The sequence below is a fragment of the Sinocyclocheilus rhinocerous genome, unplaced genomic scaffold, assembly GCF_001515625.1.
Source record: "Sinocyclocheilus rhinocerous isolate Xijiao unplaced genomic scaffold, SAMN03320098_v1.1 scaffold2982, whole genome shotgun sequence".
NCBI classification, from domain to species: Eukaryota; Metazoa; Chordata; class Actinopteri; order Cypriniformes; family Cyprinidae; genus Sinocyclocheilus; species Sinocyclocheilus rhinocerous.
Genome location: NW_015656004.1, coordinates 420,173 through 448,115, shown reverse-complemented (window position 1 = coordinate 448,115; position 27,943 = coordinate 420,173). Strand labels below are relative to the sequence as shown.

Below are 27,943 nucleotides of genomic sequence, written 5' to 3'. Positions count from 1 at the left end.
GCCACTGCATAGTTATTGACACACGTGTTCTTTAAAAAAATGCTTTTTAATCAGTGTTATTAATATCCTTCTCTTCGTAACTTACATTTCAGTGTAAAGTAAAAAAAAAAAAAACAGACCATATGAATTTGTCACTCAGGCCTTGTTCTTTAGCTTGTTTAACTCTCAATAACTTTTTAGAGTTGGATGTCTTCCAACAGATAACAACAACTGGAGTAAGTACCATCTGTTAAATGTTACTGATGGCTCGGCAGATTTACATGAACTTTGGAACACTATTCAGAGAAAGTCAAAGGAGAATGTGTGGGAGTATTAGAAAATTCCATGAAAATGCATTGACAATCAGTAACACAACTTAGAGTTCTAATTTCAAACAAAATATGTCAAATAGAGTTCAATTAGTAAAAAAAAAATTTCAACATCTCCACTAAGATACTATTTCTACAAATAAATATATTTTCATACATATTCATATAATGTCTCTCAATAAACATTTATTAAAGGTAACAAAAAATTATAGTAATTATAACAATCTTTTGCTAGAATTAATTTGATGGTCAGATGTAAAAACTGCAAACAGCAGCAAACTGAAAATGAAAACAGCAGAAATGAAGAGGTTAATTCTGCAGAGAACACTGTGTGTCTTTTCCGAGGTGATATATAGGGGCAGAGGTGGTTCAGATCTGTTACACACATGCCACTCTTCTAGTGAACGCCTGCTGGACCGCTGCCACAATAAAACGGTAGAGTCAAATCCAAAATTTCTCATTTGAAAAGAATCAAATCGATCGTTTTTAAAAAATCTGTACCTGTTTTTACAGAGATGTTCAGAGCATACTTATGGAATTCCGAATTGATAATTACGACATGATAATCTGAATGTCACAAATTTGACAGCTGTTAAGAAAAGTATATAAATTTGTTGCTTTGCAAGTGTTTAATGTTGACATTTTGATCATTGTCTCTTAGTTGGAATGAACCACTTTTTACTGCTATTGTTGTACACACTGGGGACATCAGCAGTGCTGGCAGACCCCAACAAAGAGGAAGCCAGACCTTCAGAGCAGCCGAGACTCTCAGTAGATTCAAAGCCCTCAGAGGAACCCAATGGCCAAAAAAGTGAGCCTTGCTCAAAGGGATGCTCCTGTATCCAAGATGACTACAGCTTAGAGCTCAACGTCTACTGCAGCACACGTAACTTCACCCAGGTTCCCTCCGACATCCCTCTATCTACACGCTCCCTGTGGCTGGATGGAAACCTGTTTACTAACTTACCAGCGGCTGCTTTCGAAAAGCTGTCCAATCTGGAGTTCCTGAACCTACAGAGCAGCTTGCTGGTATCCCTCGATGGCCATGTCTTTAGAGGTCTGAATTCCCTTGCTCACCTGCACCTTGAGAGGAACAATATCCGTTCATTACCTGGCATAGTCTTTCAGGGCACACCCAACCTTGCATCTCTCAGTCTCAACAATAACCAGCTGTCTCGAATAGATGACAAGTTGTTCGCAGGACTCAGCCACATGTGGTTGTTGAACCTCGGATGGAATTCACTGTCTGTCCTGCCTGAGACGGGGTTCCAGGACCTGCACGGATTACGAGAGTTGGTTCTCGCTGGGAATCGCCTGGCATATCTCCAACCACAGCTATTTCAGGGTCTGTCTGAGCTCAAAGAATTGGACCTAACAGGAAACTATCTGAAAGTTATCAAGGCAAATGTGTTTCTGAAACTACCAAAGCTGCAGAAGCTTTATCTGGCCCAAAACCAGATAGTGACCGTGGCACCTAGGGCATTTGTAGGCATGAAATCTTTGAGATGGTTGGACCTCAGCAAAAATCGTCTATCTGTACTTCACGATGAAACTTTCCTCGGTCTGCACAGCCTACATGTGCTTCGCCTGTCAAATAACTCAATTGGTAGCCTAAGACCCGGGACTTTTCGTGACCTGCAGTATCTTGAGGAACTCTGCCTTTGCCACAACCAGATTCGAGCCTTGGGAGTGAGAGTTTTTGAAGGGCTGGGTCATCTAGAGGTGTTGAACTTGGAGAACAACCGGCTACAAGAGGCACGCATGGGCACATTTATGGGCCTGAATCACCTTGCTGTGATAAAACTTACTGGCAGCTGTTTCCACAGCCTACCGGATCAAGTCTTCAAGGGTCTGTCAAAGCTCCACAGTATTCATCTTGATAGAAGCTGTCTGACAAAAGTCTCAGCCCAAAGTTTCGGTGGTCTAACAGGTCTTCGTCGCCTTTTCCTACAACACAACAACATCTCTGTGCTTGAGCGTCAGAGTTTTGTGGAACTACAAGGGCTGCAACAGCTTGATCTAAGGTTCAACCGATTAACATCCATCAGCTCCCACACATTTTATGGCCTGAAGAACCTTGATTACCTGCTGCTGTCAGGCAACTTACTTCGCAATCTTCCTGCTGAGGCTTTACTGCCTCTGCAACACCTGTCTTGGCTGGATCTTTCTGAAAACAGGATGGAGTTTATACTTAATGCAACTATATACATACTGCCACGTTTGCGCTACTTAAACCTGAAAGACAATGTACTGATCAACCTCCCAGCTTCTATACCTGATACCTTGGATCAGCTCTGGCTCTCAGGTAACAACTGGAAATGTGACTGTAGTGCTAAACCCTTTCGAGATTTCATTCTGCAGAAGCCACAGGTGGTTCCGCTGCAGGTTGAAATGCTTGGGGAAGGTGAGGAGCCCCATACACTTGTCACAATATACAATAACATCACATGTGCCAGCCCACTCAGCGTTTTTGGACTTGATCTGCGAAACATCGGCAGTGAACATTTTCGGGACTGTTAAATATAAAAATATTAATTCTGCTACAGTACAGATTACTTTTTCTATTCTGCGATTGTAATTCAAATCCATATGTCAGAGCTTCAATTCATGACTTTTATTTATCTCAAGAAATATCTTCTTTTGTGAAAAGATCTTAAAAAGATGCATGATAGGCTGCCATTCTTAATCCAAGCCATGTAAAAATAACAATGTTATTTGATGATCAATTGTGCTGATATATTCAGGTAAATATATATTTTTGAAATAAATTTAAATAAAGGCTACACAACTGTAAGGTGGTAAAAAGGTGATATTTTAATAAATATATTTTGCAAAAAAATCTACTCTAAGACATGAACGTGTAGAAGATGTTCTTTAAATATGTGAAAAAAAGCAACAGTTGTACAAACAAGTATCAAAAGTGACTTTATAAAGTATTATGCCTTGATTTTTTTTAGTACATCCAGCTTCCATCAAAATCAAACAAAATTTGTTTGTTTATGGTCACTATATAAACATGAAGAAGGACATTGTGCAAATGCTCAGTCTGATAAACCAAACCCAAATATGGATATATGTACATAATATCGATCCTTGCTCTAAGTCCAAAGACCTGCTGAGCAACATCTTCAGGTTACAATCAGTAGTCAATTTCGTATTTGTAGACCACTTCTTCAGAACAACAATGATCTAAAATGAACAATTACTTATTTAAATATAAATTAGTCATTCCAAATTGCAGTGTAACTTTACTTAACTTAAAGGAGGCATTTACTTTACGCTGGGTTCTTTAGGAAGCTGAACAAAGTTATCTTTCCCTTACAACCAAAAACACACTTCTTTGGATTGGAGACATTCTTCCCGAGCAAGTCCCGTGCAGCGCTGCAGCCATATGAAGCGGCGATCTCGCTCTCACTCTGGTCGATGTGTGCGCGGGCGCGTTCTTCCGGGAGAAACGCCCAAATAAGGAGTTCCACCCTCGTCTACGTCATGAAGAGCCACGATCGAAAAAAACTCTCCAAAACTTGTATGAACCCGGAAGTACGATTTTTGGCACATAAATACTGCGTCATACGTCCAAATTGTTTTTTGAAACTTTGTCCATGCTCAGCATGAGAATCCAACTCTTTAACACTGTAAACAACTCTGAATGCATGAAACAGCATTGTACCCCCTTTAAGTCCCCCAAATTACCCCTATGTAACCCAAATAACCTACTACAGTGTTTCCAGTTGAATTATTTTAGAATGTTGCAGTTCTGAAGAATTTTTTTTTTTCTTCTTCTAAAGGGTCATTCACTCCTGTGTCTTTCCACCACATTAGGCCCTACTTTTTTTATTTTGCTATGCCATAGCATGTATCCTAAATACCCGACATAGCAGATAGCACATATCACAAATTATATTTATTTATTTTTGTCACACATCACATCTCATATTTCGCTCATGGCAGACAGCGTTGTTTCCTTCGTATTTGTATACTTTATCAAAGGTTTATCAAAAGGGGCTGTATAGAGATCGGTCACAACAATCATGAGTAACAGTGTGTGTGTGTGTGTGTGTGTGTGTGTAATTTTCACGCAAACAATTATGTTTATTTCACTAAATCGTATGATGGATTTTCCTATTTTAAAAAAAATCTTAAAAAAGAAAAAAAAAACGATATTTGTTTGTTTTAAATAATAATAATAATAATATTAATAAATCAACAGCAAGAACTCGATTAGCAAGTTTCGCGCCAAAACATCTACGTGACAGAAACGATACAAACAAGCACGGTGTCAACAAAGCGGTGTCTGCAGCTCCTGCGGTCGCCATGACAACTACAGTTTTGCTCGTTGGCGTCTGAACGTCAAACCCATTTAGAGTCAACATGCAGCTGCTGTTTACTACAGTATATTGAGAGGGAAAATACGCACCTGCCAAATACATTCAGAAATGCAGAAGAATTTGCATCTAGACGACATTATTTCCAAGATACCATCCCTCGACTCTGACTTGTCATCAGTAAGTTCAAACTACTGTTCTCTGATGATACTCCTTCACAGATGTCTTTTTTTAATCGTTATATTAACAGTGTTTATAGTTGTAATGATTATTTTTGAGCAAGTCAGTGAGGTTCAGGTGAGTTATGATCTTAAATCTCACAAGCTTTGCAATACTGGTGGACTAACTAAAATAAACACACAGCTGAAGTTCACATTTAACTCTACAGTCAGACAATGAAGGAGAGATATCTGTCCTTCAGCGACCACCAGATATTCACCAAAAGGAAGCGGCATGAACATGGAGAGTCCCAAATTTGAGGTGTGTGTGTGTGTGTGTGTGAGAGAGAGAGAGAGAGAGAGAGAGAGAGAGAATCTGTATCACAGTCATTCACTTTCTGGACTGAAAAAAGGTGACTCTAATCCTCAGCTTCCTGTGGCTCACAAAACAGAAGAATCAATGAATGAAAAAGTGCTGCATAAAACAGAATGCAATGTACTCATAGCATTTGAACAGTAGTGTATATTCTCATGTTTACAGATTCCTGTACTGCAGGTTAAATGTGTTTGTGATTTTTCCCAGATGTACTGGGATACTGATGAATGAGACAGACTTTAAAGGGGCCAAGCTTTATCATTTGTTTATCCATATTGCATCTGTTTTTTATTTGTTGAACATCAATTAAATTGTTACTCTTAATTTGGTTTGGACGTTTTTTGTATTTTCTAGTTCGGGGAATAGACACAATCTCTATAGTGTGATATCTAGGTGAAAGAGTCTCTATGTGCTGAGAATTAACTGATTTCTGTGACGTGAGGCGGCTAGCAGACGGTTGGTTTAGCCAGTCTGTCTGCTTCCTGACCTGGGCCCCAGTTAGTCAAGTACAAACTCTAAGACTCAGCACAATTACAACACAATCAAGACTCTCCTACCATATATACTGATTTGCGCAACAATGCATTTCAAACAAAACAATCGGTCATTAGCCAGAGTAACAGTGTCATAAGTCCTGCACACCCGGACAAGAAAATGAGCTCCACTAACAAGACGTCTAACACAAATGCAAGAGCAAATGGACAGAAAAGGTAAGATAACACATACTTCTCTACTATCACATAACACATCTATTCTAACATAAAATATTAATTAATAAAGCACAAGTTTTAAATATATGCTGAGAATAATAATAAATAATAATTAATACATTACACTCAATACTCTGGAAAAAAAAAAACATTTATATTCCAAATAATGAATGGCTGATAAAATGTACTCTACTTTAAAAGCCATCAAAACTTATAACCTCAGTTATATTGCGTTTATTTTTAATTTCTAGAGAATTTTCTGGGAAGAGTTTATTACTCCAAAACATAAGGTCAAACAAAGTATGTTAGAGATGAGCTGGAGAAATCCACAAGATTTTGCTGAGGATAAGCAGAAAAACTCTTCAGGGAAAAGTATAAAGGAAAACCAGCTTCATGATTCTGAAACTAGCTGCAGTGAACCTGGTGTTCAGCAGGTCAATGTCTGCTGTTCTACTGTGACCAACATAAACAGAGTGTCTCCATCTTCGCACATTCCAGCTGCTCAAAACAAGCAAAGGTACAAAGTATACTGACATTTTCTTCACTCACAGCAACATGCATAACCTAATGTAATAACTGTATGGATACAGAGAGCAACACAGTCATAAAATCAGATGGTTCTTGCAAGCATTCAGACCTCAATATTCTGCTAATAACTTGGAGGAAGCTGCTGAGAGGACTGACGTTCTTTATGAGCCTGTGAGTTATTGGCTGTTTATGAAATAAGATAAATTGAACACTGCTCTACTCACTTCCCTTAGGAAGCATCCTACCTTCTTTCTACCTCCAGATCTACAGATGAAGGAGTGTTTGCTGCTGACTGTGCCTTTATCTAGTCCTGGGGTGGTGGCTGGATGAACGCAGAGAAAAACACAGACAGTAGATTCAGTCTTGATCAAATCACATGTTTACAATGCACTCATAGCATGGTTCATGTCTTTGGTGTGTCTGTTAGTTTGCACAGAAATACCGTAATCTTTGGCAGTGGAAAATATTTGACATTTTATACTACATTTCATCTTTTTGTTAACTGCTCTGTGATAGACTGATCCCAAAACCTGTGGGAGAACAGGCAACAAGCTTGATGCCCCTTTCTGGGTGGCTGGGCTGCAGCAGTTTTATAAGGAAGATGGCTTGGCCTTGTACATCTGTGCCATGCCTCTTGAGGATGGTCAAACTGGCTGTAGAAATTCCAGGGTGGGTTCTACACATTTAGCTAATTTAATAATGCTTTCAGCTACTAGTGAAAGTGGCTTTTGCAGATTTCCCACTAAAACGCACAGAAAATGTTGAAAAAAAAAAGAACAACCATTATTTAAACAAAATAGTCTTAATAGACTAATATTTACGTTTATATTTGAATATTTTTGCTCATAGATGAAGAAGGTGGATAGCGACGAGAGCATGTTTTACAGACGAGTTTGCAAGTTCTTTGCACAGACGCCATTGAAGACCATTGCATTCTGGGTACCTCAGCTTAATCATTTGCTGGAGGAACAGGCTTATCCTACCCATGTCCACTTGTCCTCATCCTGCCTGTACTGCTTCGTCTCTGTCAACCCAAATCGAGAGGTTTGATATGACTTGTGTATCCATTATGTTTACTGTGATTCAGACGTTTTGATCCAAATCTTTAAAGCACTTTGTTTCAGGCTGTTGAAAAGGTCTTTAGTATGATCCCAGGATTCTACTGGCAAACTCTGGAAACAGACCAAAAATTTAAAAGCGCAGAAGCCACAATTTCTCAAGAGTGTCATACTGAGGTAAAAGAGTCTTTCATAAATGGTATTATATCTTTCAGTGAACAGTTTCTTATCTTATGGTTATTTATTTATTTTTTTTCAGACGGCACTTGTTCTGATAGGCAGGGCACTGTTTCTTAACCCATTGGCAATGCATCACACACTTGAACTTATGTGGAGATCAAGTCTAGATGTATGTGGTATCCGCTTCCTCTATCCGCCCCAAGAGCTGCTGACAAACTTTGCAGGTACATACTGTATCATCTCCCACCATAATTACACAACATGTATACAAATTGCATGGGTTAATACATATCCTGTCTTCTAGTCAGCAAGTCAGTTATGCATGAAGGGGAGCATTCTCATCAGCCAGTGCTTATCATGGCTTTCCGGGGTCCTCACGCTAACTCAGTGTCAGGAGATCATAGGGCCATCAGACCCCCAGCTGGCAAGGCGGACAGATCCAGCATTCATCAACGCCCTGTACCGTCACAGTCAAGACCAACCCCTGCTCTACTCAACCCATCTTGTCAGTCTTGCGCATCTGGGCCTCTGCTTGTGGTTTGGGTGTAGAATAGCAAAAAACAGCCTGTCAACGTTAGTATTCAAATTGTAATACTTCCCAAATTGGGTCATCATTGTTTACTCACACTCGTTGTACTTCTACGATCGTCTTCAAATACTAAATACAAAGAAGATATACAAAGAACTGTTCAGCTGCTTTTGTTCACATTATGAAAGTCAATGAGAGCCGAACAAGCATGAAATTAATCCATAAAATTCAAACAGGTTCTAAGCTTTTTGAAGTGACAGTCACTTTGTATGATAAACAGATTGAAATTTAAGCCTTTATTCACTCTCAAATCAAAAACAATCAATGGATTAAACCAAATATAGTTTTAAATTTAAAATTCATCATCAATCTTATTTTGTGTTTCATAGAATAAAAGTCATACAATTTGGAACAACATGAGTAAATGATGACTAATTTTCCATTTTTTGGTGAACTATTCCTTTGAGCTACCTGCTGACTCTGTTAACAGGACCCAGGACTCTGGTGACCAAGGAGTCAGTTGTTCCCATCTTCTGACCTCTTCTCCAGCAAGTTTGTGTGCCACAGTGAAAGGTGACGACTTATCTGCATGTGCAAAAACAGGCTTCAGTCGATTGGGACTTCAAAGAGTGCAGATCTCCAGGAAACAAGCTCAATCTCTGGGACTCACCGCAAAGCAGGTGAATAAACCCAACAGTGAGCCTGTACATGTACAGAAATATATTGAAACTGAGAGTGGGACACTACCATGACATTGATGCTGATTGCATTTGTCTGGAAATTCTGTCTGTTTCCGTTAGGTAGCAGTGTTCTGTCATGCTCCTACAGTGTTTCTGGCTGGAGAACAGGTTGAGCTGTCCTCTCATTGCCTAGTGCTGCTCATGAGGAGAGAAAGTGCAGTTAAACACTGCTCCAGACTGCCGATAGGTAGAGCATCTGGATAGCATACATCGTGCCAGCCACTTACTGTACGTGAAGCTGTACTAAGGTGCTCCAAGCATTAAGTGTCCTGTGTCTTTGCCTGATGAAGGTCTGATGAATGAGCTTGCTACACAAGGCCTTATTGGATCAATCCGTACAAGATTCACAGATGTTCTGGGTCCACATGTCTGCTTTCACACTGTTCCCTACTCTAAAAACCACCACAATGTTCTGAGTAAATACATTACTTTGCATTTTCATGATTTGTCCACTTACCATCTGAGCATTTTTGACAAGTATATGATATGTCCTAACAGGTGGGTGCATGTGGACAGTGCCAGAGTGTAGCCACATGGTCTTGTCCAAACACGCATATCCTTCTTGTCCAGATGCAGAGCAGGTGGTGGTTCTCACACTGACTGGTCAAAACATTGTCGAGAAAGAAATGGACTTTCTTCATAAGGTTCTCAAGGGAGATGCAGCAGGTACCTAAATCAGAGGTTTACAATCCTGCTCCCGGAGTGCCACCTTCCAGCAGCGTTTAGCTCCGAATTAACAAATCAAGCTCTTCAGGATTACTAGAAACAACCAGGCATGTGTATTGGAGTTGAACTCTTCATGAAAGTGGCCCTCCAGGAACAGGATTGGAGCATTCCTGACCTAAAAACTATACCTTCACAAATATACCTGTATTCTTGGTTGAGTAAACCACTGTAAGTTACACAACCAAATCTACCTTGTCTTGTACAAACAGGACACGAGGGATTTGAGCTGCTGGCACTAAAGTGGGAGCCCAAGCTGTCTCAGCAGCAGGCACAAGAGTTGAGTCCGTTTTGAGATCGGAGAAAAAGTGTGGCAGAGCAGTGTGCAGAGCTTGACATCCACTCCTGCCCTGCATGGTCATGGCTCTGAGGAGGGTGAGGGCATTCATCACCCTACGTAGACTTTTACCACAAAATTACCCAGGAAACCTCCATGTATTGATGTGCCCCACACCTGAGACAGCTTTCAGACAGACCTGCCTCTTCTTCTCTGAGGCAGGATTGGTCCCTGGTGAGGATTTAAGTAGATAATACCAGTTTTGTAAGGATGATCCTTAAGTGGTTTGCTTAATCTAAAATCCCTTCGTCTTCAGATCACACTAGTCGTCCATTATTGAAATTCTTACTGCCTCATCACATTGACATTCCTGGTATGTACAGATCCAAGCCAAAGTATACCCCCAACCTACCCCCAGGCGCTCTGGGAACTGACTGTCAATCTCTGACAACCCTCAGGTCTCAGAAGTCAGTCGCTTTACAGTTACATGACAGTGGGTAAGTGATGTCTTCTCAGAACATGTTCTTCTCTGAGCTTTTTCATGGCCTTTTCTCTGAACTTCCTCCCTCTGTACTCTACAGGCCCAGAACCACTTTTGACTCTAGCTCTGTTCAAGCCTGGAGCCTGGAGACACCGCTTTGGTAAAATTCTCACCGCAATCAAACAGAATCGGATATACTCTAGTGGGCTTACGTGTGCTTCTGCTGGACTCGAGCGTGGCAAATGCACTGATTCATCCACCAGAGCAACAGGTCACTCTGTCCTCCTCTTTCTAAGTATCCGAAAAAGAACAAATAATCACATTCTAGTGTCTTGTGTAAAAAAAGGACATTTTAGCATACTTAAAAAAAAAAAAAAAAAAAAAAAGTAATTATGGAAATAATACTTAAGTGCAAAGTGAATGTAATGTTTTCAGACACTTAATTCCATGTTAATTGCTATTAAATGAAAATGTGTTATAGTACAAACAAGACAAATTAGCTTAATTTTAGACTGATTTTTGATCCACTTGAGTAGGACTTCACATGTGACCACAAAACCAGTCATAAGGGTAAATTTTTCGAAATTGAGATTTATCCATCATCTGAAAGCTGAATAAATAAGCTTTCCATTGATATATGGTTTGTTAGGATAGGACAACTATTTGGCCAAGATACAACTATTTGAAAAGCTGGAATCTGACGGTGCAAAAAAATCAAAATATTGAGAAAATCGCCTTTAAAGTTGTCCAAATGAAGTCCTTAGTGTGTGCTGCAGTGAAACTTCAGTTATGAGACATGAGAAGGTATTGTAACCTGTCGTTCCTTCCCCTAAATTTATGTTCTTACATTGGTGTTATAGTCAAACGTCTGTCTTATTTCAGAAACCCTGCTTGCATTCCGATCCTGAAGTTAGTTTGGACCGTGAACAGCTGCACACCCTTAGAACTGCTGACAAAGACGAGTTGTCTTCAGGATTCGGTCAAGGCAAGGCATGATTCTCCCACTTCCTCACCCCTCTATCAACACATCAGAAAACTGAGCCAACAACACAAACATAAACCAAAACTTGTTGATGTTTTACTAGCTGCGAGCGACCTTTGTAATGAGGATGGGAACCGTTGTTATTTATTTGTGTTTTGGTGCCAGTAGGGCCTTTGGTCCGCAGTGCTCTTTGTCAGACCACCTGCCTGCTGATACCTTCCAACCTCCTGCGGCAGAATCAGCCTCCTCTGTACTCAGAGCTACTGCAGCAGTAGCTGCTTACAGGCTGCCACCTGGTGGCTGGAAGGCTCTGCACACCAGATGAGAAACAAAGGCAGCACATATATCCGAGTTACTGAGGTCCTCTGCTGGTGAAGCACTTCTACGTGAGGGCCCCTGCCTTATCATTGCTTTGCAAGCAGACAGTGCCATCACGTGTTTCAATATCATTCTCGAGAGGTACAAGCCAAGCTAAAATGGAAGTAAAAGGTTACAGCAGTCTGTAGTACAAAGCATATGTAACTCTAATCTGTTTATCTTCTTCTGCAGCATTTGCAGGGAGAGACCGGACCTAAAGAGAGTTACAATGACGACAACAGACAGAGTTACAACTTATTCACCCAAACTCTGAAAGAAAGGCGAGTCTACAATAACATTTATCTTACACTCTTAAAAAAATAATGGTTGCAAAATGGTGTTTTGCTGTGATGCCCTAGAACCATTTTTGGTTCCCTAAAGAACCCAAAGAAACAGTTCTTAGTGTACTTTTGTGTAATACAAAGTTTCCGTGAACCATCAATGCCAGTAAAGAACCTTTATTTGTGTACTTTACTTTTCTGTATCTGCAGGCAGTGAAATTGCTGTTACCTTTTCGATGATCTCTGTCTTGACAGTCATCACCGCGTAGCACCACCATAACCAGGAGTTATTCCATTATAGGTACCTAGTGCTAAATATTTCGCTTTTTATATTTTCACATGAATGTGATTACAGACCTTACTGGCATGTTTTCACACTGAAATGAAAAGACTGTCTTAATATTACTAGTGCCCATAAACACTTTAAGTAGCATATTAACTCAAGAACAGTCATATTGTATTCCTTAAATGGATTCTAACTTAAACAAAAAGACAAACTGTTCTTCGTCTACTCTGTAACTGATGGTTCATGAGTAGGGAAGGAAGGGAAAGAAGAAGACAAAACACTCGAGGCAGGTTAAAGATCAAAATTATTTAATTCCCAAGATGACAAAAATAATTCCATGAATTCTGTAAACCATTGCATAACTGCTGTAGTGTAGACAAGTGTTAACAATTTTAAATGATACACTACAAGAGAAAGATTATGCATTATAAATAATATCATCTTAAGTAATTCTAGTGATGAAAAACCTCTCTGGCCATCAAAACGTACAACTATTCCAGAAAGAAGCCTCCATAACTTAAACACAGAACTCCCAGTAAAATGGTTTAAGGTCTTGTGTTGAAAACACATACACAAAGTATTATACTGACAGCAAATTGTATAGTATTTCAACACTAATTAGAATATAAGCTGTTCTATATATTGATGCATACTGTACCAAAATAAGGGATATGTTTCTTCCTTGCAATATAAATGATTTCCTCATTTTGACTTTTGAGTTAATAAATCTGTGAGTTGCAGTTTCCTTTGAAAATTGGACATCCCTCTCTATTCTACAGTTCTCCTGTAAAACCCTGAGAAAAATACATCTCATATTTCCATCAAATTGTTACATGGATAAATACACAAACTTGAAAACTGCAATTGTGTTTAACTTATAAATTTATTCGTAATGTATCGCAATTCACAAAACTAGTGCTACATCATTATAGATTAATTGTTCTCTATGTTATTCCAGTGACCCATTTAATATGTAATTTGAATGGTACATTCAATATTCAGGGATTTAATGTTCGATTAACCGTAACATTAATTATAGGGAACAGTGGTTCCAAAATTCGGACAATTTTTTTTGTTTGTTTTTTTATTATTATTATTATTTTAGCCTCTTACAAAAGTGTACTATTGTAGTAGGTATTTTCCTCCTGGCTAGTTTGCTAAATTTAACCAGTTTCATATGTAATATGTATATACAAGATTGCATAAATCCTTAGGTTCAATAAATCACACTACTGATAGAGAACAAAATTAGAAAAACAAACAAATGAATAAAAGAAAAATCCACAAGAATGCAAAAAGAAAGCAATGATTATTTCCACTGCAGAGCATTATGGTAAAATTTCCAATACATTAATTTACACATTGCTAAACAAAAGAGTCCTTGGTGCTTCTTTAATTACAGATGCCTGGTCTTACATCAACATTAAATGGTCATTTTTGTTAAAAGATTACAGTTGGTATTAAAATGGCTGATGCAGACAGGGGTCTCTTTGTGTGTAAGATCATGCTGTGGTTTAGATTTATGTGACTAAATAATTACTATCTGCCATTTTGTACAGAAAATCACTGTTAAGCAAACCATTAACACAGAAATTCAGTCGGAAGCCCAAACTCAAAATGACTAGGTTTTTATATCAATTCCACTTTAATTCTGTCATACTTCATGAACGGTTCAGATGAGCTGCTACTTTGAACACAGCCTTGGTAAAGAATACTATTGCAAAACACCTTAACTGTTACTCTGACAGTAGACACTGTGTACATGCAGCATCATGCTGACTTTTCAACATCAATAAATGTTTCTTTATCAGAATAATAATCACTTATTACTCAAACCGAAATGGTCAAAGGCATGGCAGAGCAGTTTTTAAAAATTATTTTAATACACTGGTCTGTAAAAAGTGTGTGATGGGCCTCTCGTGCATTGAGAAATACAGATTAAAATACCTCAAGGCACTAAAATTCAGTAAAGAATTATCCATTTGTTCAATCAAAAATGTGTTATTATTAAAGGCACAAATTTGTTCCAAAGAGACTTGATCCTTACAAGACTTAACAATATTATCAAGCAGAATGACTGATTGTAAATCAGACATATAAGCGCAGGCCTATGTTTTTCTTTTGTACAATTTTGTTTTCTTATTTATTACTATAACAGGAAAACGTAACTAGGCCAAAAAGTGAAGTTTAAGGCTAGGAAATGTAGATACTTGAACAGTTTTCATAAAATGTAACCCACTGTCTGTCTCAGCCATTTCAACTAGCATGAACAAGGGACCCATTGTACATCACAATCAAATATGTTCTACACAGCCATGGTAGACAACATTTGACAATACAATACTAGACTTCAAGGTTCAAAAAGAAAGTTAGAAGATTTCTTATTTCATATCCAAATTCTTCAGATCCCAACTAAACAGACAGAAAAACAAACACCAGTCAAATGGAAACTAAAGAAAGCACCTTACGGGCCGAGTACTCTTTTAAATTCCTGACAGCATACAAGTAGTGCACAACAACTAATGTTTCAAAACTGATTTCAGAATTTTACGAAACAAGTACTAGTAGTATAAAAAGAAGTAATATATACTTCAAATAAGCACTAATCCATATGGCCACTTAGGAATATTAACACAAATATTCATTCATTACTATGACATTCCTTCACTGTAGATTACAGCCAATTCAATACTATGTTATCGTCTTCACTGAGAAATTGAAGAAAAAGCCCCACAATCTTTATATTCAGTTTCTAAAGAATTGTGATTCATTATGATTTTTTTGAATGCACATATTATGTAAATAAGGTACTAGATTTGGTCATATTTCTAACTATTTCCTCAGAATGTTAAAATGAAAATGCAGTTATAAAATCGAAGAGAGAACAAAGAATAGTAAAGGTCTTTGGTAGAAACTACAAAAATGGGCATTCAGTCCATTAATATTGTCAGCAAAAGCAGTTGGCATAGTTGTCCTGTCAAATTAAACATTGAAAAACTGACATAGTAATTGTACACCACTTCAGTTGAACTTTGAAACAAGTATAAACTACAATACCACTTTGGTTCATTTGAGTAAAGTCCACATTTGATTTGACCGCACTCTTCGTTTGAGAAATAAATGTCGTGTGAAATCCCAAACATTTCAACCACATTTTATAGTTCAACAAAACCCTACGTTATGGTCCAATAACCAAACAATGGAACCAATCCCTCAACAAAGTCTTGAACACTTGAGTGCTGGAAACCTCACAATATCCCGAGCTGCTTTGATCCATTTCAACCTATCTATGTCGCCCATCGTACGGAAAAGAACACGACTAGAAAAGAGAAGCACAAAGTCAATGCGTTTGAAGCATTGCGCAGAAATATTTTCGAATACTCGACTGTGATGCCTGACCAACAACTGGATACGTCTGCTCAACACAAACACATTTGGCAGTGTGATTTAGAGCTTCAGCTGGTTAACAAAAGTTACACACTGACACACGCAGTGCCAAATCAGTCAAGAACATCAGCTACATACAGACCTTGTGGATTAAGATACGAACGCAAGAAAGCAAGCAGAGAGAAATCATATATATATATATACACACATACATACACACACACTGTCTTCGCCTCGTGAAGCTGAAAGAAAATACGAGGGTCTGGACAATTAGATCCTCAATAACCATCCCTTTTAAAGTAAACTGTTTATCCCAAATTCGAAAGAAAAAAGAAAGAACTTGCACCTTTGTGTACCTGACAATTTACCGCACAAACTCATTGCTGTAAATATGAAAGGAACAAGAAAAAAAAAAAGTTTCAGATAACACAGTAGCAGGTCATTTCAATTAGATTACCTAAGCACATTACACTGTCGAATTTGGATACGAAAAACACCAATGATTTCTGTCTGTAAACACTACAGAGCACTACAATTCTACACATTTCAATAAACAGAAATGTACTGAGCCAGTTTAGTTTTTGCAATCAAAGAAACGCACACATTTCCTGATTTGAATATCCCTACACATTTAAACTAAGGATGATTCAACATTTCTAAGGATAATGAAGCTGCACCCAAAAAGCACCACCGTTAATGAAGGAAAAGGATCGAATCTTCAGCTGAACCTCAGAGCTCAGGCACCGACCAGGGTGAAGTCTCTCAGAAATACTTTAGTACTGAATTGGGCCGCTAAATGCTCCGATAATACGGTACTACTGAAAAAATACATACGTTGCGGAAGCTGTGGGTATTTTACTACAATCCTAAACTCTTCACAGATGCTTCAAATGTTTTTAAGGCAAGGCACTTAAGAGGGAGTGGCCAGGAATCAGATATATGTTCTAACATATCTGAAAGGCTAAAGTCCAAAAAATAAAAAATAAATACTGTGTCGCTGAGGACTTCAGAACACATGTGCTCATCTAACAACTACATAATGTATATCTAAATAGTCACTATAAGATGGAGAAATCCATTTACTAAATGCCTTAGCATACAGTATGTGCCTTACTGATATTACAGCTGCTGGTTATGCCTAAAATGCATTCAAAGTTTGCACTTATTTGATTGAAAAATTTAAGTAACAATGAAAGTAATAATAACTACTATTTAGTACTATTTTATATGAAAACTAACAAGATATATACACTATACCATGATTTAACAGTAAGAAAAATGAAATATTCTATTATGTTTTTCACAGTACACACAAACGCTTCATACTTTAGCGTATTTGGGAAAAAATATATAAATCTAAGAAAAAAACAACAAAAAAAAAACTACAAAGCAGCTGAAAGCACATTTTCTACAAGAAAAATTTCCAGACAAATTTCCAAGTCAACAAAGTGCTTTTAACAAGAAACGAATCCTCTTCACACAGCTAGTAGAAATAATGGCGTCGGGCCGATGATTTTGTTGCTAACAGTCAAATCAGGGCCAACCGACTATAAATGCCAAAAGCAATAACCAAGGGAAAATCTTTTAATGCTTTATGAAAATGGATAATCTAGCTTGTACAAAACAGGTATTGCATTTAAGTTCTTGATTTGTATCAGTCAAACACCACTTATTAGATTCTAATGGAACTAATCAATTGAATCACTATATGAAATACTGAAACACAAAAAAAATGCTATTTAGAAATCGTAAGCATAATAATAATAATAATAATAATTATAGAAGTTATCTGGGACATTAAATGTCATCACACCAAATAGGTAAACTCATCTACTCACAAGTGGACTTTCACAGCCTCATTGCGTTTATAATCACACCCTTGCAACCTATTCTAACTCAAACTTTCAGAGAAAAGGACTCAGAAACTTGGCAAAGTGGTAGTAATGTTGAAGTCATGCAACCGTAGTGTAGTTCATTTATAGTCAACGTTTAGACTTTTACGTCTGGCAATTGTATTAAGGCTCCAAAATTAATAGAAGTTGTGTTCATTTGTGAAGATTATCATGATGAAGAACGTGTAAGAATCATTAATTAACCACAAATCTTAATTTCCACAATGGTCCAACAGCCAATGGAAAAATCCTATTGGCTTTTTGTTGAGGGAACCAGGGTGATGCCTACAAAAACACCTCATCACCACAGCGCTCTATAGCTTGAAGTGTCACTGCAAGATAACAGCTTCAATTAGCAAAGTAAAGCAGTGTCAGCCTCTACAATAAAAGTCTTCTACAATAAAACTAGGCATGAATCTCTCAGAGATGACCTACAGGACAAACTAATGGCGCTTTTCCACTGCGTGGTACGACTCGGCTCGGTACGGCACGGCACGGCTCGGTTTGGCTCGGTTTGCGTTTCCACTGCAGTTTAGTACCGCTTTAGAGTGGGCGGGATTATTCACGTGTCGTTATAGTTGCGCCGCCTCTACTGCCGCGACTCCTAAAAAAACTTTTTCATTCCGCGTTGCCCCATCAAGCTCTCGCTGGATCCTCTCCTCTGCGCCAGGTACTGTACCCAGTGGAAACCCCCCCAAAAAGTGAACCGTACCGAGCCGTACCGTGCAGTGGAAAAGCGCCATAAATGGCTTCGAAGCATCACTCGTCTCATAAGACCCATAAAAGCAAGCCAGCACATCTGACCTGCTTGACTTGGTGCCAGGCCTCCTCCCATTGCTTTATCTTGCGCTTGGCTTCATCCAGTTCTCGGAGGAGCCGGCCGATGTCTGCACTGCTGGAGCCGACCGTGCTGGAAGTAAGGCTGCTGAACACTGGAGAAGGGCTGGGAGAGAAGCTGCCACTCATAAAGTCCCATATTCCCCCTGCTCCACCATTCAGACCTAAGCCAAAACATCATTACATCAACTCAAATATTCACAAGACTGCGATCGTGATATGAAGTTTGGGAAAATAATTCCCACCTAAGGAGTTCTGCGTAGACGTGGATGTTCCTAGAAGGCCGTGCTCGGCTTTAACAGGTGGTGCCTGTGGCTGGCTCTGCTGGGAGGCCATTCCAGTGAGGAGAGACTGGGACAGGGATTGAGACAGAGAGCTGAGCGGGGAGGCAGAAAGAGAGGATGAGGAATGCAGAGAGGAAGACCGAGCTAGAGAGCCAGGAATATTGACCGGAGCAGAGCCTCCTAATAACCGCTGTCCTACGGGAAGAAACAGTTTGAACATTAACTGCAGTGCATCCTATACCTTATACAAGACAACACACTCCGAAATCAACAGCTACAACAATTAATCTTACTTGTTAAACCAAGGCCATTGTTGTCTTGGTCCTCTAGCTCTTTGTCAAGGGAGGCAACATTGATGTCACTAAAATTCAGGTCAAGTGCAGATCCTAAGAGCGAGAAAAATCGTCTGCGATTTAGTATCTTTGCAAAGTGGATATGAAACACAAGCTACTTAAAGAGACAATATTACATAAAGCTCCTAATTCATTCATTCATTCATTCAAACAAACAATTAAAAAAAAAATCTATACTTCTACTTCTGTATATAGTGCATTATTTAATTTTCTGTTTTTCTTATATTAGTGTTATAATCCATCTCTACTGTGCTATTTCTTTGTATGTCTGCACTATCATGTATGTTTGCATTATGTATTTTCTTCTGCACTGGAAGCTCCTGTCGTCAAGTTTCCTTGTGTTTCTGTTTTTCTTATATTAGTGTTATAATCCATCTCTACTGTGCTATTTCTTTGTATGTCTGCACTATCATGTATGTTTGCATTATGTATTTTCTTCTGCACTGGAAGCTCCTGTCGTCAAGTCAAATTCCTTGTGTGTGTAAACATACTTGGTAATAAAGCTCTTTCTGACTTGATGTTTTGTTAAACTTCAAAAGAAAAACTTTTTGATTTAAAAAAGCAGTGATTAAAAGGCTTGATAATTCAGTTATTCATCCTGCAGCATACAATTCATATCCACTCACAGTCTATAATAACCATACATCAAAGGCTGCTTTTGGGCAATAGTCATATATTTAAGTTAAATTTGCGTAAAGGCAGTCGTGAAGGCAAAAGCACTTACCATCCATTTAGCTGTGTGCTGCTGAGTCACTGCTGCTGCTGGTGAGTTTTAGTGGACTCACTGACTTATGGCTAATGCATTGCCACAAATACAGCTTCCACTTCACTAAACGCTCTGCATTTATCTGCACTGCCTTATCTGGGCTGAGTCTGTCTCATGTACTTTTACTCTTGGATGTAGCGTTCGGCTGGGCGGCTCTAAGATGAAAGCGCTGCAGGACTTACCTATTACTGACTCCACAGTATTGCTGCCTGGATAGAAAGGCGTGGCTTTTGCATTCATGGTTGATAAAGTGGTGGGTGACGAACTGTCAGATCCGATGCTGGAGGCCAAGCTGGACGTGATGCTTGATGTTATGCTGGACGCGAGTGGGTTCACTACTGAGAACACATTGCCATGAGCCTGTGAAAGGAAGCAATGGGACACGAGTCAATGTCAAATAATACTTCCACAATAAGGAAGAGGAGGAAACTTTTGAAAATCTAGTTTAAAACTTAAGCGACAAGATCTTAGAAATGAACTGTTCATATTTATGTTACTTTCATAAAGTTTTGAAAAATTTTAGGCATAAATGAAAAATGTTTTTCCAAAGTAATTATGTCCCCACTGGATGCTACAAATGCCTCGTTTATAATGGGTTTTCATGTTTTTGTCTCATCGCTCCTGCCGGACAGGGCATCACAGTACGGTAGGGGCGTAATATTTCCGTCTCACGCTTGAGGTATTCGGCCAATCTCAACACGCTGGATAGCTGGCCAATCACAGCACACCTCGCTTTTCAGACCGATGAGCTTTGTAAAAATCGACGCGTTTCAGAAAGGCGGGGCATAGAGGAGAAACAATAATGTACAGTATGTGGAAAATAATGTTTTTTTAACCTTAAACCGCATAAACACATTTCATTACACCAAATACACAAAATACTGTTCTTTTTAGCAGCATCATATGACCCCTTTAACAAGGGAGCACTGTGTAGCAGGTTTGTCGTTTTATTTTTTAAAGAAATTAATAACAGATTTTTTTCTTGATTATGATTTCAGGACAGTTGTATGACAAACTGTTGAAATTTCTGCCTCTATGGCCCCCAAAAATATCAAAAGGAATTTTAAAATCAAATAAAAAAAATAATAATTTAATGAATTTGAATGGGTTTTTGAATGAGTGTTTTCCACTGTTATTTTAGTATCATTTACATATACTATTATAGTACTTTTTTAATATTTTGAGTTAGCTTTTAATGTTATATTTTCAATTTTTATTTTAATATTAAAGTTTTAGCAGTTTGTGCTTTTGACATTTGATTTTTATTTCAGTTTCAGTAATGTTAGTACCCTATTTTCCAGCATATAAGTTATATTCCAAAGTGACTAATATAACGCAATTAATGTACACAAAATATGCACAAAGTGCACACATTTGGATTTGTGCCAAATGAGAGAGGCACGTGAGCTTAACTTTGTTAGTATAGCACATTTTCCACACGCCAGTAGTTACAACATTGCATCAAATAATGTCGTTTAGGCTTGACGTGTATAAAACATGCGGTTTATAATGAATGCCACTATAATTTATTTTTGCTTTATCCTTATATTTTTCATTCCTGTTCTGTTCTGAATACAGGCACATTTGAAGGATGTGTTGTAGACTGAGGGTAAATAAAATACACGTTTATAGCATGTATAATATTTGTAAATGTTTAATTTTATTTACTGGCATTTTACATTTACATTTATGTCTGAATGTAATAATAATAAAATAAAAATAATAAAAACTTGTACAACTTATCTGTATTTTTTATCTCAAGAATAGTTTTGACCCAGTGCGCCTTATAGTCAGGTGTGACTGGCTTTCCAGAAAATACAGTACTTAAACTCATTTAGTTTACTTAGCTGCCAAGGCAATATTTCTTTAAAACTTGCCTTAAATCTTCCTTAAAAGTATTTCATCTAATATTTATATTTTATTTTATCATTTCAATGAATGAAAAAAATTGTTTTAGTTTACAATAACAATACTATTTTGAACAATGTTACTTCAAAAATCATCTGCAAATATATACATACTTTATGGCACTATGTAAAAAAAAAAAAAAAAAAAAAAGTAACATTATATGATTTCTTGGAAATGAGGATGAAAACATGGAATGTAACACGATCCAATGCTCCAATCACTTTATATCTTATACAATCCTTACTTGTAAGGTTGTAAAATGCATGAATGTGAGGACTAGGTTGCTTTACCTGTTTGTCTTGGTCCATTAACTTTTGATTATTTTCCCCAGACAGGCTTTTCTGGTTCTTTGCCTGAAATCAGATAATACATCCTATCATGTGACCTGATGTTGTTAAGGCAACCAGGGCTGCTATTATATCGGGAATTGCTACCTGCTCAGAAAGAAGAAAAAAAAAAAAAAAGTACGACGCCCTTTAAAGTTGTTTGTGACAGTATAACATACAGCGTGCTTAGTTTTGATATTTTATGATTACCACAATGTGGTCATGTGCGTGTTGTTCTCCGATCACTACAACATTAAAATTATTTCAGAACTTAGCACATGAATGATAAACAAAAAAAGTTCACGTGTAATGCATTTCAAAGCAGACAATGTTGCCACTCCCTCAATCTCAAAGACTGAAGTGAAGCTTTTCAACAACAACAACTGAGTATTGACAACTAAAGACAAGTAGCTTCTATTTGGCAACAAACCACTAAAAACACACAAGCGAAAAGTGGTGAGTACAAATGAAATGACCCAAAGGCAAAGAAATCAAAGTGAAAGCTTGCAGTGTGTGTCAGGCCTGCAGTCCTGCAGGAGGTCCCTTTAGTAAGGGCTAGAGAAAACGACCATGTGTACCTGATCCTCCCGTTCAAAACCCGGAGCTTTGGGATAGTTAGACGTCGGAGAGGAAACACTGGACGTGGTGGACTCTGAACAAAAGCTACCATTAGTAAAGCATTTTGGCCTGCTGATGGGTCCAATTGGGGACAAAGAACTGTTGCTCCCTGAGCCTGGTGTTACAGTTGGACTATTAGTGCATGAAACCTGAAGAAGAAAAGCACAAATCAGCTTAAAAAATGTGTTTTTGGAGCCAAATAGGTGATTTTTCTTTGTTGATTAGGTAGATCCAAACGTGAGAGGATTTAGCGCACAATAACAGAGAAAAAAATGTTTGGTCTAATGTCAATCAAGAAGGATTTGAGTATAAAGGCCTGATTTGAATTTGAGTTAGTCTCCCTTTTCAACACAGACTGCAATAAGCAGAAAAGAATGCAAAGCCAGCCAAAGTCAATAAAATGAAACACTGCAGAAATGAAGAGAAAAACAGTAGATCTAACAACAGAACAATCAACTGCTTCCTAAATAAAGGACATTTCTCTACCCCAGATGTAAGACAGATGAAGGACAGGTGTGAGAAGGTGAATGCAAACATACGCTTCCTGTCTGGCCGTTGTTACTGCCGCTGCTGGTGATGGAAATCATGTTGCCGCTCCACTCGCTGACTGGACACTCTGGATATTGCGGAGAGCCCAGCTTGGACTGAGAACCCGACTGCATTGCTGTGAGCAATGTGCTCATGGTCTCCTCTGCGGAAGGAATTCCTTCATACACACACACACACACACACACACACACACACACACAGTCATTAGAGTCATGAACTTTGGGCTGCACGATTTGATGAGGGGAATCAAATTGCGATTTGATATTTAAAGGAGACTTTTTAAAAAAAAGAAGCTCCAGGTTGGCTTTTGTAACTATTATTATTATTACACAATATGGTTTAATAAAAAATTATTTCATTATTGTCCATGCAGAGGCTATGCCGTTTTACTTATCCATGGCACATGCATTTTGGTTCAAACATATGTCATCCAATTACTTGTTTGCATTATTTAACAAATTTTTATTATTATTATTATATTTTTTGTAAGGTATTTATTTTTTATTTTTTGATAAAGAAAGTTGGTCATAGGAGTGTAAAATTAATTTTAAAACTTAGGGTTAGGGTATATGTTTGATTTATGTTGAAGGACATGGCTTTTAATGGTGAGACTTTTGTGACCAGGCTCTCATAAATTACGTAAAACTTTGGATTTAGATTTATCGGCCAATATGTTGGTAATCGGCTATCGAATATAAAGAATTATTGTTATCAGCATTGGCCAAAATGTTCATATCGGTGCCTCCCTAATTTATAATACTAATTATTTTATTTTACAGTACGATTCTAAAAACTGCTACATTTCATTACCATTCAAATACTTATGGTCGTCTTCATTTTTTTTATTATTATTATTTTCAAAAGTTAAACCACCAAGGTTTTATTTTTGCAGACAACCACAGGGAGCTTCTCTTTTGTTGATAACATCCAGTTTATAAGAGCTTCTCATTACAAGTTTAGGAAGATGGTTGGCTCATGTTGCGCTCCCAAATGCACGTTACAAGCAAAGCAAACTAAGAGCAGATGCAGAGATGAGTTTGTGTTGAGCAGCATTTACTGTGAATCAAGCCACTGCCAGACACGTAAAACACCAGATTATGAGCTGTTCGTGTGAAAAAGAACAAGTGCTGTTGTTCACTCTGAAACCTGCAGTGCATATATTTATTGAATTAAATTACAGCCTTTGCGTTTTGGTAAACTGCCATATCGTGATTAGGGTTTCATTTTGAATAATCTTATAGCCATACATGAACTCAATGAATTCACTGCACTTCAGGTATTTAACTTCAACACATTGCAATCAATCACTCTGTTGAACCCAAGGTACTACATGTACTTTGTCACTGCTATGCTGCAATAAACGTCTTCATCGAGATCTTCATCGTCCTAATCACTTTTTCTTACAATATTGTGACCCTGGACCACAAAACCAGTCATAAGTATATTTGTAGCAATAGCCAACAATACATTGTTCATCATTATAAACATGCTTACTTTCCACATGTGCAAAAGCACAGAATGGACCCCTTGGACAGTATCCAGTTTGCCTCATGTCGTTGCATTTTGTTGATTTGTAAATCTTGAAACAATGACAGAAGTTGGTGAGATGATGACAATAAAGTAAATCAAATAAATTATAAGTCAATCACTCAAGTTCAGTGTTGTAAAGGTGTGTTGTTCTCACCTCTGGGTGGAACTGTTGCTCGGTGCGAGAGTGGCAGTACTGACAGCTGTCCCCACTCTCACACTTGGAGGGCTCGCCCCATTCATCGCCATGCTTTACACTCGGGCAGGGCGTCGACCTGCCAAGACATACAACAGCAGGGATTGAGTTTTAGGTTAGTGATATGCCGGTGTAAATTTCCTACTGTAAATATATCAAAAATGTATTATCATTAGTAATATGCATTGCTAAGGACTTCATTTGGACAACTTTAAAGGCGATTTTCTCAATATTTTTTATTTTTTTTGTATCCTCAGATTCCAGATTTTCAAAAAGTTGTATCTTGGCCAAATATTGTCCTATCATAACAAACCATACATCAATGGAAAGCTTATTTATTTTCAAATTGACCCTTATGACTGGTTTTGTGGTCCAAGGTCACATATATCAGAGTTATTTAAAAGGTTTGTCCGCACAAAAAATGAAAATTCATTCAAAAACTGAACATATCAGACTTATTTAAAAGGTTTGTTCACTCAAACACAAAAATTCGCTCAAATGCAAACATAAAATTGCACATATCAGACTCATTTAGAGGTTTGTTCGCTCAAAAATTTTAATTCACTTAAACGCATACATTAAACGGCAAATTTCAGATTCGTTTAAAAGGTTTGTTTGCTCAAAAAAGAAAATTTGCTCAATTGTAAACATAAAACTGCACATTTCAGACTAATTTAAAGGGTTAATTTTGCTCAAAATGAAAATTAGCTCAATTGTAAACATAAAACTGTGCATATCAAACTCATTTAAACGTTTGTTCACTCAAAAATAAAAATTCGCTCAAATGCAAACATAAAACTCTGCATATTAGACTTGCTAAAAAGGTTTGTTCGCTTAAAACTGAAAATTTGCTCACCAACATGTCATTTGTTAACGCTCATGTCACTCTAAAGCTGTATTTCTTCTCTGGAAGTGTCCAAGCCACTGTCTTCCATACAATAAATGTGTTAGTTTTTGCTTTGTTTGTATATGTTAAAATCCATTCACTTTAATTGTACAGCAAACCGCTGCATGAACATCCCCTCGAAACATCCGCTTTTGTGTTCAACAACAGAAAGAAGGTCAAGTGGGTTTTGAACAACATGCGCATGAGTAAAGCATGACACAGTTTTCACGCATCCCTTTAAGCACCCCTGCATATATCTGATGAAATGTCTGAGGCAAATCCTGCAGCTTTAGACGGCTCTGTGCATATTCATTACCGGTATATATCGCATTACCTAATACCGGCACAAGTCTGTTTTAGGTTTAAAATAAAATAGTGATGCACTGAAATGAAACCAACATTCCTTTTTTTTTTTTTTTTTTGGATGTGACCAACCAATATAACAAATAATAAGCACACAAAATATCTACAAATGAAGACTTCAGATGCAAAAAGTCCATTTACATCAGGCTCCTATGAAAAAAACATTGGACATTTTTGAAAATAAGACATTCGATAACTGACTAACAACCTTTTCTTTGCCATTAAAGTGAAATTACTGAACCTAAACAAAGACGACTGATAAAAATGCTAATTTAAAAGAAAAAATCTCAGACAGACTTAGAGGTTTTTGCATCTGAAGTCTTCAAATAATAAATATTCCCACATAACATCACTTCCACTTCCCAAATGTGTTTAGGTGTCACAGTGAGTCGACTTCTGCTTTATTTGGGAATATTTGCAATCTGAAGTGTTCCCATCTCACCTGTATTTGAACTTTCTGGGATTTCTTCTCCTATCTCTGCTGTTGTGATAGTGGGGACAGGCATAGCCCTGCCTGCATAGACGTGGAGGCTTGGTGCACTGCTCGGTTTTATAGTTGGCCAAAACAAAATTGGTGTCTGCAGAAAAGGGGAACAGAAACTGAAGATAAGTTGACCTAATTGTCATTTTTGTAACCGTTACTACTGAAGTCTTGATCAACCTCTTTTTATGTCTCTTATACTGGTCTTGCATTAGTGTGGGAAGGGTTTGTGTCACCTTGCCAGCGTGGGTCCTCATTCAAGGTCTTCTCAATCATGGCCTGGCTGGCCAGCACACCCGGCTGCAGGTCAGGAATTCCCTCCCCAGATCCCAACTGGCCGTTCTGCAGAGCTTCCTGTGCCTGAATCTCTCTGTGAACATAATTATGCAAGTCAGCCCACCCATGCAACAGGACCAACACCAACTCCGAACGGCAGATGTAAAGAAAAAAAGGGGAAAAAAAACCAAGACCGCTCTTGATGTAACAGCTATTTCCACATACACGTTGCTAGGCAACTGCTGAGATGGCATATTTCTTGTTATTTAATCTCTGGTAAGCCACATTTCCAGGCCAGAATCAAACCGTTCGCGGCTGTGTTGTGCAGACTGCTCGTCAATGCAGGCGTAATTGATGTCGTTAGTAAAACAACAAATACGGTATATATTTGCAAATGAGGTTAAGCACCCTCTAATAAGCACCCTGACTGCTCTCTTATGAACTGAATACATATGTAAAGACCTATGGTGCTAATCAGCTGAAAACTTGTGCAGCCACAAAAGCGTTTTGCAACCGAAAGCAACGGACATAACAAAACAATGACTAGCGCAAACTGCTGTTGTTTTGGAATTCACAGTTTTTACGCTAGTTGGGGGTTGGGAATCCTGGCAGAATTTCCCCCATCGTTGAAAAACAGGAATTTGAGTGCCACAAGCCAAAGAACTTCCTTTTCCGACTAATGCCCTTTAGTGTAAGTTTCCCTTGTACTCGAAGAAATGCAAATAGTCCTCTCAACTATGTACATTAAATGATTCAAAACTGTAACTACACTACCATTCAGTAACCACTTGATAAGAATTGTTAACGTTTTTTTTTCGTCTCTTAAGGTCACCTAGAATTTATTTGACCAAAAAAAAAAAAAAAAAACATATTGTGAAATATTATCACAATTTAAAATAGCCGTTTTATATCGTAATCAATTTTAAAACGTACATTTCTGTGATGGCAAGGCTGTATTTTCAGCATCATTACTCCAGTCTTCAGTGTCACATGAT

At 38.0% G+C, this 27,943-nt stretch overlaps 2 protein-coding genes and 1 pseudogene across 2 annotated transcripts in view; 2 read left to right on the top strand and 1 right to left on the bottom strand.

Annotated features, from left to right (window-relative positions):
- Positions 1-665: 665 nt before the first annotated feature.
- LOC107719182 (insulin-like growth factor-binding protein complex acid labile subunit) lies at positions 666-3,115 on the top strand. The gene is made up of 2 exons (XM_016526558.1): positions 666-743; positions 970-3,115. The coding sequence occupies exon 2, from the start codon at positions 975-977 to the stop codon at positions 2,826-2,828; it is 1,854 nt and encodes a 617-aa protein (XP_016382044.1). The 5' UTR covers positions 666-743; positions 970-974; the 3' UTR covers positions 2,829-3,115.
- A 3,078-nt stretch (positions 3,116-6,193) lies between these two features.
- Positions 6,194-11,883, top strand: LOC107719187 (uncharacterized; annotated as a pseudogene).
- A 6,463-nt stretch (positions 11,884-18,346) lies between these two features.
- Positions 18,347-27,943, bottom strand: part of LOC107719186 (putative E3 ubiquitin-protein ligase UNKL) — a 16,894-nt gene continuing 7,297 nt past the window's right edge. The window contains exons 4-14 of the mRNA XM_016526560.1: positions 26,909-27,042; positions 26,634-26,769; positions 24,904-25,021; positions 24,714-24,798; positions 23,210-23,376; positions 22,631-22,819; positions 22,017-22,079; positions 20,001-20,178; positions 18,993-19,085; positions 18,661-18,894; positions 18,347-18,579 (exon numbers count right to left, since the gene is read on the bottom strand). Of these exons, the coding sequence (XP_016382046.1) occupies positions 18,347-18,579; positions 18,661-18,894; positions 18,993-19,085; positions 20,001-20,178; positions 22,017-22,079; positions 22,631-22,819; positions 23,210-23,376; positions 24,714-24,798; positions 24,904-25,021; positions 26,634-26,769; positions 26,909-27,042 (1,630 nt within the window). The remainder of the gene's footprint in view (positions 18,580-18,660; positions 18,895-18,992; positions 19,086-20,000; positions 20,179-22,016; positions 22,080-22,630; positions 22,820-23,209; positions 23,377-24,713; positions 24,799-24,903; positions 25,022-26,633; positions 26,770-26,908; positions 27,043-27,943) is intronic.